Genomic DNA, 12,662 nt, shown 5'->3' with positions numbered 1-12,662 from the left:
TGAATGAGATAATGTTTTCAATGCAAATTTTAAAAGTTGTCTACCTTAAATGTCTATTATAAACAAAGGACTATTTGAGAAGTGAATGGTGTATGTCTGAGAGAGGCCACAAAAGAGAGGACAATATTCATATAGCACATTTGGAATGTCTGTTTCAAACAGCACGGAGAAAGTGAATGAGTGCACTCACATACTAGTTGTGTGACTTTCTGCAAATCACTGACCCTCACTCCTTAAGTCACTGGTAAAACAGTTCAGATCCCCATCTCAGAACCATCCAGGTTCCCTCCTTTAAGTACTCTTAACCAATTCTTACTAAATAGAATTGAGGAAAGCTACATATGAGAGTGAGGTGGAGGGCAGATTTTAAGACAATATATTGTGATTCCTGCAGTCTCTTTTATAATTAAACTTTAATTGGGATTGATAAACTTTAGAAATCCTATTGGGATTGCAGTAATGCCCAAGTCCCTGCTGTAGATGAATCTCTCTTCATGTATTTAGTTCTCCATCTTATGTACTTATAGTTTCCTATTGGAGAAGCACCTTGGTAAGACCCTCTGAGGTTGGCATGGGTATGTGGAAACTTTCATTCAGCAAAATACTCTAACTACTATATTTCTTTATTGTCTTAAGAAGGTTTGTTAATTTTTTCTCTCTTCTTTTTAATTCAGGGATGCTTAGAAAATTAAATGAAATTAAAAATGCCTGGAAAGTGATCAATAATATTTATTATTAACTAGCATTTCGTGGACATTTTATTTCTCAGCTGTGACCTCTAAGTGACAATTTTTCCTAGATTGATTTTCCTTAACATCATTGCCAAACTATCTAAATTAAATAATGAAACATGTTGTTTAACTTTTATTTTAAAGAAGATCTGAATTTAAAAGATGAGTCATAAATCATTCCTACCTAGCTAGTTTCTAAAAGAAAGGCTTTCATTGTTTTAAAAAAGGTGACTGAGGCTCAACGGAAAAGAAAATTGAACAAATACCATGAAAATTCTTTTCTAGAAAAACAGCAGTGTAACTACATTGTGAATCATTGTTTGAACTATATCAATGGTAGCCCAAAGGGGTTGTTTTCACCACTTGACTTAGCTAATATTGATTTTGTGTGAATGCAGAAACACAGTAAGAATTATTATACCAGCACATTTATTGATGCAGTGACTATAAGGCATGCAGGTAGGAGAAAAGGGAAGATTTGGGTTTTTATTTTCATACATGTTTTAATTAACTAGAAATTTCATTTTTTTGTTGTGTTCAAACATTTTCTTTTTTTACTTTACCTATCTCAATGTAAAAAAATATTATCATCTGATTGTCATCTTATTTCGCATTAAGGTTTTTTCTTTTGTTTTAAGATCTATGAGGCTTTCATGATGAATAGTTTATTTTTTTGTCTCTTCTGTGGAATTGTACTAGGTCTTAATGGAGGAGCTCCTGCCTTACACCTAAAGGAAAAATCTAAATTTCAAAGTGCTATGGAGGAAATTGTACCATATCCCTTATAAAATTACCATTAGTTAATACTGGAAATAGCTGAATGTCATATTCACTGACTTTGGCCTCCCCCAACTCCCTATCACCATTAGCTCATGGCAACTGTTTATAGAATTGCTGCATTCATTTCTTGCAGGACACTAGCAAAACCAGGACAATTGCTTTTGTTCTTTGATAATCTATGAACCCTGGAGAAGATGAAAGGCATGGAAACTGTATGTCAGCTTACACACCCTTGTGTACCTAATCCAATCAATTGATTTTAAAATCCAGCAAACAAAACACTAGAAACAAATTCACAAAAATTATCAGATATGATATCATTATAAATAGCTCATACAAATTAACATTAAAAGTACTATATGCACAAAAATTAAGAAAAAGATATGATCAGACAATTTACAAATGGTGGAATTATAAACAATTTAAAAACCCATGCAAGAATATTCAACCTCATTATAATCAAAGTAATGTATATTAAACAATGGGTTAGCATGTTGTGCTTTTTATTAGTGAAGATTTTTTAATTAGATCAGCCTATTAAGGAGAAGCACTGCTAGGAGAGTGACTTGGCATCGCTGTTGGAAAGCAATTTAGTAAAAATGGGACAGAAAATGTTCATAACCTCTTACTCAGTAATCCCAGTTCTAGAAACATTGCCCAAAAGGATAATTCTAAATATAGAAAAAGCTACAAAGATGCTCATCTTTCTGTCATTTAAAAATATAAAAATGGATACAACATAAATGTCCAATAATAAACAAGTAAACTATAATTAACCCAATTGATGCTATTTTGGGCATTCATGTAAAATAATCAGGCAGAAATTATTATAAAAAGGGAAATAATTATGTTATAATGTTTGTGAAAAGAGCTGGATTATGATTTTATGTACATTATTATTTCAGTTATGAAAAGCAAACCATGTAGAATGTAAAGAAATAAAAATTGGAAGGAAATACAATGCATTACCTTCAGGGTTTTTTTTAAGGAAATGGGAACTATGTAAATTTTTTTCTTTCTTATATATATTCCACAGTTCTCACCCTTAATAAATATGCATCTTTTCTGTTATCATGACGAATTTTTTATTAAAGAAATAGAAAGCAAATAAAATAATACAAGAGGGATGAACTATCCACATGGAAGAGACACTGCTAATCAATGTGGATACAACTTCATTCCACAGTGATGGAATTTCCACTGGCCTTTGCAAAATTATCATCTCTCTTAATGTTAACAATTGGATTGATTTCTGGGGAGTTAATATAATTTCTAAGCTCTAAAGAATTAGAATGTGGTTACTTCTAACCTACTTTATAACTGAACTAAACTGAAGAAGTAAGTGTATTGGTCAATGAAAGTTTCTTTTAAAATAATGAGTCCTTTAAGTGTCATATTATTTTTAAAAGCCCAGCTACAACTAGCTTTATATTATAAAACACTTCCAAATTTTTTAAGAGTAATAGTCACTTATATTCATTAGTAGATTTAAAAATATGTTCTAATTATACTAAAGGTTATTTCACATTTAAGAAGTAATGTGTAAACTCGCCCTAGTTGGTCTGGCTCAGTGGATAGAGCATCAGCCTTCAGACTGAAGGGCCCTGGGCTCGATTCCAGTCAAGGGCACATGCCTGGGTTGCCGGCTCTATCCCTATTAGGGGGCATGCAGGAGGCAGCCATCAATGATTCTCTCTCATCATTGATGTTTCTATCTCTCTTTCCTTCTCCTCTTCCTCTCTGAAATCAATAAAAATATATTTTTTTAAAAAAGAAAGAATGTGTAAACTAATTTACTTTCCAAATCTTAAGTGTCCTTGCTGGAGACTCAGAAATTATTAAGTGAAATTTTAGGCATAGGAATGGAACAAAATAATTAAAAATGCCACTTACCTGACATGCTTCTTTTCTCAGAGAAATCCTTATGCAACCATAAGGTAAACACATGTATTAAAAATGCTCCCACAAACTTTTATTTCCAAGTAATGTTGCTTTGTTATCTCAAAGAAGTGTGGCAGTAAAACTTGTCTTTGTCTCTACCTCAGTTTTTCTCTCATTTGTTTCTTAACATCTTTCGTGTATACTCTGTTCAGTTACAAACAGGAAATGTGGTGACTGAGGCTTTTAGGCTTTTGATCTGAAACTAGTAGGCTCTTAGGTTTTTGTGTAACGTGAAAAAATCCCACGATGCTCCTTACTGTGGTATTTAAATTTTTATCAATACCGAAACCTCATTTAAAACTAAACAATGAAATCAAGTTTTAAATTAGACTAAGAGGGATCTCCAGTCTTTCTAGAAAGAATACAGGGATCTCTTCACTGAGTTTACATGGAAATAAAATAATATGTACTAAACTGGGGAGGAAACAGTGAGAAGCCCCAGGTGTGCTAAACTGCCGGTTGTATTTTGTTATTGTTGTTGTTGTTGTTTGAGGCATGACAGAAGAGAGGGGATTAACACGTTTGAATACTACTTATATCAGGTACCTTCACTACATTGGAGAACGAGTGCCTGCCTTTTGTCCTGCCAACCCTCACCCCAGCCAATGTGACTCCCTCTGACAACCTAGGCCCGCTTGGCAGCAAGCTCCAGCTCTCAGTCCCCACACCAGAGTCTCAATAACCAGAAGTTTTTAAATGTAAGTGAGCATAAGTATGATATGTGGTCCTAATTTAACATGCATATTCCTGAGACCCTCTAAATCAGAATATGTGGAGTGGAGCCCAGACACTTTCATTTTCACAAGCACCCCCTGGTTGTTTTAATGGAAGAGTTCTGAACAACGCTCTGAAGAACTCATATATACATCAATAGCAACATTTTATTTTTAGCATCAGTCAGATAAAGGTTGCCCCAGTGGTATCTATGAACGTATGTGGTTTCTATGTGTTTCTGTGTATGTATATCTGCTGCCCGTGCCTATGCCTATTTGCTTATGTAGTCCACCAATTTTCTTTAATGGTAGAAGAATGACAAACCTGAATCCAGTTTATCACAAAAAGAGATGTACTTAAACTTTAGAAAGGGAAACTTTAAGCTGAGACTTGATGCATAGACTCAGAGCAAAGATAGTAGGTGGCCGGCAGGATATTTTACTCTGGCTGATTTCTCTAATATTATTGAGGGCAGGGAGGGTATTAATCTTATCCATCATTAAAATTCCAGCCTCTAGAATGATGCCTGGCACATTGAAGTTCTCAATAAATATTCTCACAATGACTGAGCAAATAAAGGAACGCTAGTCCTCTGCTTTCCCCTTGCTTCATTACAGAAAACAACTCCCTAGAACCAAAATGAGGGCTTCCTTACTCTTTGGACAGAGTTGACTAAACATTAACAGATTTTGCTGCTTCGCTCACCTTCTCCAAAAATATTTATTGTGAATCATTTAATCAGAATCCGTAAAACTGAAATAGACCATGGAGACTTCCTCATCTAATATTATTTATTTATTTTTTTTAAAAAGCATCTTCAAAATATGTTCTATATAACACTAGGCCTTTAAGAAACTTGGAAAACTAATGTTCCTTCAACAAATATATTTAGAAAAACTGTTATTTTCACCTTTGTGAAAGCAAGCATATTAAAGGCTTGATGAGTCCTACAAAAAAAGAAAAACAGAATAACCGTTTAAATAGGCTTTTTCTAAACCTACTTGACCAGAGAACTTATTGTTCAGCTGCCATCCACTAGCAGGGTGACAGGTTGTGTGAAGCAGGCCTGGATGCCCCCAGAGCAAGAGCTCAAGGGAACAGAAGTCTCAGATTCCTGTAGGGACCAAATGACAACAAAGAATCAGAGGATCTATTCAACAATTGGGTAGAACACAGGAATAGAGATTGCTGGAAAGCTGAAGCCCAGACTTCAGGTAGTTTTGAACACCTGAGAGATCTCTTAAGAGGAGAGAGCCCAGCTGTGGGGCAGCCTCGAGGGGTTGAGCTTTGGTCCTGAAATAGGATAACTGGCAATGAGAATAGGAGCCTCAGGCTTGAAAGGGAACTGCATAGATTATCAAAACAGGACTTTGGAACATGGACAAGGTAGATGCCCATTTGGACCAACTGGGACATACCGAGAACATGCATGGGAGAAAGAAGTGGTCTCAGAATTGGAAATGTAGGTGCAGGCATCCCCTTATTAGAACAAGGACAACGCAGAGGATAAAAAAAGAAGGAACAAGGATACCCCCCTCCAAGCTATTCCATAAAGCACAAATCAGAAACAATAAGGGTATTCAATAGTTGGCTTTGGCTGCAGAGACGGTCAGACTCAGTAAGAATGATTCAGGTAAAAGTGCAGGAATTCTGTGGTTAGCCCAGGAGGTAGGTGTACCTCTTGAGACAGCCCAAAAGGAGAGAGAGTCAAACTAAACCCACAAGTTGGGACAGTGCCTGAAGCTGCCTAAGAGCTTCTCTGCCTCAACTGTGGAAATCTGGGGAAGATGAGGGCAGAAGAGATGAGCAAAGACAGAGAAAGGGTATACTCTCCCTCTTCAGGTCAATAAGGCTATCTGTGGTACACATTTTAATGGCTTAAAGGAGTTAATGAACATGATTCATGATTGGTATCTTCAAAACAGTAAAACTTAGGCTGAAAAATTTTAACTACTTCACAATTTCCAATTATGGTAATATTTTTTAAAAGTGATCTACATTATAATATCCCCGTTCCATAGATTTATATAATCAGGAGATAGAGCAAGATGATCCAAGGTCACACAGAAAGTTCATGCTTTTGTATTAGATAGCTCCACCGGTGTTTGAAATTTGCCAGGGGAAAAAGTGATAGCTTTTCATTAAATATAGATGGCTGAACAAATAGAGACATTATCAGAATGTAAAAAAAGTCCATGGATATATGCCTGTTACGAAATACATGAGCGAGTGAATTCAGAGATTTGAATAATAGCTTCATGAGCATTCAAATAATAAATAAACATGAGGCTTCTGTAGTACTTTTTAATGAGATGAGTTATCAAAATGAAGTTTATAAGATAGCTAGACTAAGCAGAACTGTCCTGACAGTTAGAAATATTGTAGAAAATTTGGGGAGAAGGTATGTAGTTTTGATGGGCACCTGTCAAGAAATGAGAATTTTAAGGCCAACAAAATTGAGTTTCTGTTGACAAAAATTTTTTTTAAAATATCAGAATGGCAGCTGCCAGTCAGAGCTTCCACACTCAGAAAAAAATGGGTCATAGAGTATAAAAAAAGTCCCAGTTTTTAATTCTCTTTTTTATGGTTACCATTATTTGGATAATTAATCGTTATCATGATAGGGTATTTATTTATATCTTTGTGCATATATATATACTTGATATATATATTATACAAACACTCATATATATTTTTCTTCTTTTTTTTCATGCAAGGAGATCCAAATTATAAAAAGTAGTTTTTAGCAAGAGATTACCTGGGACTTTGACTTTATATTTTACTTTTTAATTCTTATTTATTTATTTTTTTATAGTTTTATTGATTTCAGAGAGGAAGAGAGAGGGAAAGAAAGATAGAAACATCAATAATGAGAATCATTGATTGGCTCCCTCCTTCACTCCCCTTTTTGGGGATCGAGCCTGCAACCCAGACAAGTATCCTAGACTGGAATCAAACTTAGGATCCTTCAGTCTACAGGCCAATGCTCTATTCACTGAGTCAAACCAGCTAGGGCATGAAATTATCCTTTTATAAAAAAATCAAAACAAAGACATTCCTAGATAAACAAAAAATGATAGAATTCACTGCAGACCTGACTTACAGGAAAAAACACACACAAAGTAAACCCTTTAAGCTGAAGGAAATTACACAAGATACTAACTCAGATGCACAGGAAGGAATGGATATCTCAGGAATATTTGAGTAAATAAAAAGACTATGTGTGTATATGTATAATTTTTCTTTCTTAATTTATTTAAAATCAGGAGATTCCTTAACATCATAATTCTAACATATTATTAGTTTTATAATAGATATGGAGCTTTTTATATATGACAATAACACAAATGAATGGGGAGAGATGAAATGGAGCTTTAGGGATATTATAATAAATATTTACATATATTTTACTAAACTTAAGACAGTGCTAACTTTAAGTGAATTTTGAAAGTTAAAGATGAATATTTAAATCCCTACAGTAAGAACAACAAAAAAACCCTCAAAGAATACAGTTAAATAATCAACAGGGGAATTAAAATGGTATTCAAAAAGTTTTCATTTAGCATAAAGACAGTAATAGGGAATAGAGGAACAAAAAAAATAAATGAGATATGTAGAAAACACATAGCAAAATGGCAAATATAAGTCCAATATATTAATCATTACATGGAATGTGAATAAAGTGAAAACTGCACTCAAAAATCAGAGGTAGAATAGATTAAAAAAAAACACACCAAGATCTTATAACCTATAGAATTTTATAAAATTTAAAATTAGAATTTTATAATTTTATAATCTTATAATTTTAAGAAATACAATTCAGAGATACAAATAGGTGAGGGTAAATGGATGGGACAAAAATGCATGCATATAATAACCATAACAGAGAGTGACTATATTAATCAGGGATGAAATAGACCTCAAGGCAAAAATTATTACTAGTGATGATTTTGTAGAGAATATTTCATAATGATAAAAGGGTTAATACATCAGGAACATATAAACAGTATAAATATATATGCTTATAACAATAGAACCCCAAAACAAATGAAACAAAAACGAACACAATTTAAGGAGAAAAAGAAAATACAACAGCCATTGTTGAAGATTTAGCTACTTTTGACTCAGTAATTGATAGAACTTGAGAGGAAATTAGTAAGAATATAGAAGCCTTGAACAACACCATTAAACGGACTTAATTGACATGTAAAGAGTACACTCCACAGAGCAACAAAATACACATTGTTTTTAAGCATACCTAGAACAATCTTCAGGATAGAATTGTATATGCTTTTTTCATAAAGCAAGTCTTACACAATTAAAGGGATTGAAATAATACCAAATATTTTTATTATCATAATGGAATAAAACTAGAAATCAACAATAGAAAAATATTTGGGAAGTCCCTAAATATTTGGAAAATAAACAACAGTCTTCTAAATAACTGATGGTCAACCCTAGCTGGCTTGTCTCAGTGGATAGACTGTCGGTCTATGAACTGAAGGGTCTCGGGTTTGATTCCTGTCAGGGGCACATGCCCGGGTTTCAGGCTTGATCCCCAGTAGGGGGCATGCAGGAGGCAGTCAATCAATGATACTCTCTCATCATTGATGTTTGTATCTCCCTCTCCCTCTCCCTTCCTCTCTGAAATAAATAAAAATATATTTAAATAACTCATGATCAAAGAAAAACCCACAAGAGAAATTACAAAATACTTTAAACTGAATGAAAGTAAAAACACAATGGGATGCAACTTAAGCAGTGTGTAGATGAAAATATAGGTCATAAAATGCCTTCATAATTAAAGCAGAAAAATCTAAATCAATAATCTTCTACTTGACAAGCAAGAAGGAAGAAATCAAGCTTAAAGTAGAAAGAAGAAAATAATAAAGATCAGAGCAGAAATCAGTAGAATAGAAATATAAAAACAATTAAAAAAAAAAACAATGGAACTAAGAGCTGTTTTTTTGGTAAAGGTCAGTAAAATTGATAAACGTAAGTAGAGATCCTATAGGAATAAAAATAATTAAAAGAAAGTATGAACAACTTTATATGCCTAAAAATTAAACAGATGAATGGAAAAATTTCTAGAAAGATGCAAATTACCAAAACTGACTTGAAAAGTAATAGAAAACCTGAATAGACCTAGCAAAAGAAGAAAATTAAATTAGTGATTAAAAATAAGGGAAGAGGGAGATTGAAGGAAGGAAACTTTATAAAATTCTACATTATTTTAATCTTATACAATGAGAGTATAATGCTGAATTATTTGTGTGATGATAAAAATGTATATTTCTGCTATTGTAGTTGTTTAGAGTTTGGCTTAAATATTAAACTCTTAGAACACATCAGGATTCACCCAATGTAAGTTTATCCTATCTAATAAAGAGGGAATATGCTAATTAACCATCACTCCATCACAAAGATGGCTGCACCCACAGCTGAGGCCAAGTTTCCATAAGGAGCCTTAACAAGCAATCAGCAGGGACCTGAGGCTGTGCCCTCCCCCGCTCCTATGGGGCTTGACAGGGGATCTCAGGCCATGTTCCATACCTGGTGGGGCTTGATGGGGGACCTCAAGGTATGCCCCCCAACCCGGTCTGGGCTGGGGGACCTCAGGCCATGCCCCCCAATCCTGGTGCCGGGCCAGGGAACCTGAGGCTATGTTCCCTGCCCGGCAGAGCTTGACAAGGGTGGGACTAGCCAGGTCTGGATCTATCCCAATGAAGCGGGGCGGGGTGGGGGGGGGCAGCCGGGTCTGGGTCTCACGCAATTTTGAGGCGCATGTTGGTGGGCAGGGACTTGACTCTGGGTCCCGTGGTGTGCCCCAGACTCTGACAGGAGGAAGGTTTTCATATACATTTTACTAATTTTCTTTCATCTTTGACACTTCTATTATAGAGAAAGGGCAAATAGCAATATTAAATTATTTCCTCTAATTAATCCCCTTTTAATGTGCACGAATTTCATGCACCGGGCCACTAGTTTAGATATAAAAATAGCCCAGCACATACAACATAGCTGTTGTGTTGCACCTCCTAGGCACAGTTTGCAATGTTCCTGTCATGATGCTTATAGAACACTAGAGGCCCAGTGCACAAAATTCATGCATTCGGGGCAGGGGGGTGGTCCTCAGCCTGGCCTGTGCCCTTTCACAGTCTGGGAGCCCAGGGGGATGTTTGACTGCCACAGAGGCAGGACAGGCTCCCACCACCGCCACTGCGCTTGTCAGCCATGAGATTGGCTCAGGGCTTGTGGCTGAGTGGCACTCCCCCTGTGGGAGGGCACTGACCACCAGGGGGCAGCTCCTGCATTGAGCGTCTGCCCCCTGGTGGTCAGTGAGCATCATAGCGACCAATTCTGCTGTTCAGTTGATTTGCTTATTAGCCTTTTATTATATAGGATGTATAGTCATAAGGAAGAAAGCTGAAAATGTATAGACTATGGTAGTGCAAGAAACCATCAGTTTTAGGTCTTTTGAAGTTTCTTTATTTTTCTTTTTAAATAACTAGTGACTCAGTCCCTATTTTTAATTTTTAAAAATTTTATTTTTTAATTTTATATTTTCTTTTTAAAAATTATAGTTGACATATAATACTATATTAGTTTTTATTAATATACTAGAGGCCCAGTGCATGAAATTCGTGCAAGAGGGGGTGTGTCCCTCAGCCCAGCCTGCACCCTCTCCAATCTGGGACCCCTCGAGAGATGTCCGACTGCCCGTTTAAGCCCAATCCTGATCGGGCCTAAACGGGCAGTCAGACATCCCTCTCACAATCCAGGACTGCTGGCTCCCAACTGCTCGCCTGCCTGCCTTCCTGATTGCCCCTAACCGCTTCTGCCTGCCAGCCTGATCACCCCCGAATCACTCCCCTGCCAGCCTGATTGCCCCTAACTGCCCTCCCCTGCAGGCCTGGTCACCTCTAACTGCCCTCCTCTGCAGGCCTGGTCTCCCCCAACTGCTCTCCCCTGCAGGCCTGGGTCCCCCACAACTGCCCTTCCTTGCAGGCCCAGTCGCCCCCAACTTCCCTCCCTTGCAGGCCTGGTCACCCCTAACTGCCCTCCCCTGCTGGCTTGATTGCCCCCAACTGCCCTCCCTTGCAGGCCTGGTCCCTCCCAACTGCCCTCCCCTGCTGGCCATCTTATGGCGGCCATCTTGTGTCCACATGGGGGCAGCCATCTTTGACCACATGGGGGCAGCCATATTGTGTTGCAGTGACAGTCAATTTGCATATTCTTTTATTAGATAGGATTAGATAGGATTAGATAGGATAGAGGCCTGCTGCATGGGTGGGAACTGGCTGGTTTGCCCTGAAGGGTGTCCCGGATCAGGTTGTGGGTTCCCTTGGGGCATGGGGTGGCCTGGGTGAGGGGCCTGTGGTGGTTTGCAGGTCAGCCACGCCCCCCAGCGACCCAAGCAGAGGCCCTGGTATCTGGGATTTATTTATCTTCTATAATTGAAACTTTGTAGCCTTTAGCAGTAGCCAGGGCAGGCCAGGGCAATAGGAAAGCTTGGCTTCCTCCCTTGCCTGGGAAACCCAAGCCTCCTGCTCACTCAGTGGCTGCAGCCATCTTGGTTGGGTTAATTTGCATACTAGCTCCTGATTGGCTGGTGGGTGTGGCTTGTAGGTGTAGTGGAGGTTCGGTCAATTTGCATATTACTCTTTTATTAGATAGGATTTTTTATTGATTTCAGAAAGGAAGGGAGAGGGAGAGAGAGATAGAAACATCAATGATGAGAGAGAATCACCAATCGGTTGCCTCCTGCACACCCTCCACCGGGGACCAAGCCTGCAACCCAGGCATGTACCTGCAGAGGTGTTCTCTCTTTTCCGCGTCAACACGGAAAAGGAACGGGTCCAATTCTGAGTGGAAGAGCTGGGGATTAAGAAATAAAAGAAAGAAAGAGACAAGAGGCAGAAATAAAAGCAAAGCTGGGAGCCAGGTGGGAGAGGCAGGGACCCTGAGCCTACACAGCACATTTATTTTATACCCCCAAATACCAGGAAGTAACACCAAAACTTAGGATCAAAGGAGCTTATTTGCATTCTTGAGTAGGCCCTAGTATTCCTGGTGCTTGCCTGGATTTACATATCAAAGCCCATTCCTGGCACCTGGACAAAGGTAAAAAGTCAGTACTGATAATGCCCCCCACCTTCTTGGGGAGGGCGTAACCGAGACTTGGCTCTGCCAGTCGCCTTGGGCTCAGCTGACAACAATTTAAAGAAATGCCCATGTGCCTTCCCAGGTGGCCCTCTACATGTACCCCCAACCACAATCGAACCCAGGACCCCTCAGTCCGAAGGCCAACGCTCTATCCGAGGGGTGGGCAAACTTTTTGACTCAAGGGCCACAATGGGTTCTTAAACTGGACCGGAGGGCCGGAACAAAAGCATGGATGGAGTGTTTGTGTGAACTAATATAAATTCAAAGTAAAGGAGCGGAGGGGAGAGCAAGAGAACCCTCTGCTCTTTCAGCTCCTCGGGCCAGATAGAA

The 12,662-nt window shown here is 38.0% G+C and overlaps 1 protein-coding gene across 1 annotated transcript in view; it reads right to left on the bottom strand.

Moving 5' to 3' along the window:
* Window positions 1–3,411, bottom strand: part of TRAT1 (T cell receptor associated transmembrane adaptor 1) — a gene marked incomplete at both ends in the record, with an annotated part of 35,575 nt that extends 32,164 nt beyond the window's left edge. The window contains one exon of the mRNA XM_080654676.1: window positions 3,405–3,411. Coding sequence (XP_080510802.1) covers window positions 3,405–3,411 — 7 coding nt within the window. The remainder of the gene's footprint in view (window positions 1–3,404) is intronic.
* Between the last annotated feature and the right edge of the window lie 9,251 nt (window positions 3,412–12,662).

The sequence above is a fragment of the Plecotus auritus genome (genome assembly GCF_963455305.1).
Source record: "Plecotus auritus genome assembly, chromosome: 2".
NCBI lineage: Eukaryota > Metazoa > Chordata > Mammalia > Chiroptera > Vespertilionidae > Plecotus > Plecotus auritus.
Note: the sequence above shows the minus strand (reverse complement) of the source record. Positions and strands in the feature narration are given on the sequence as shown.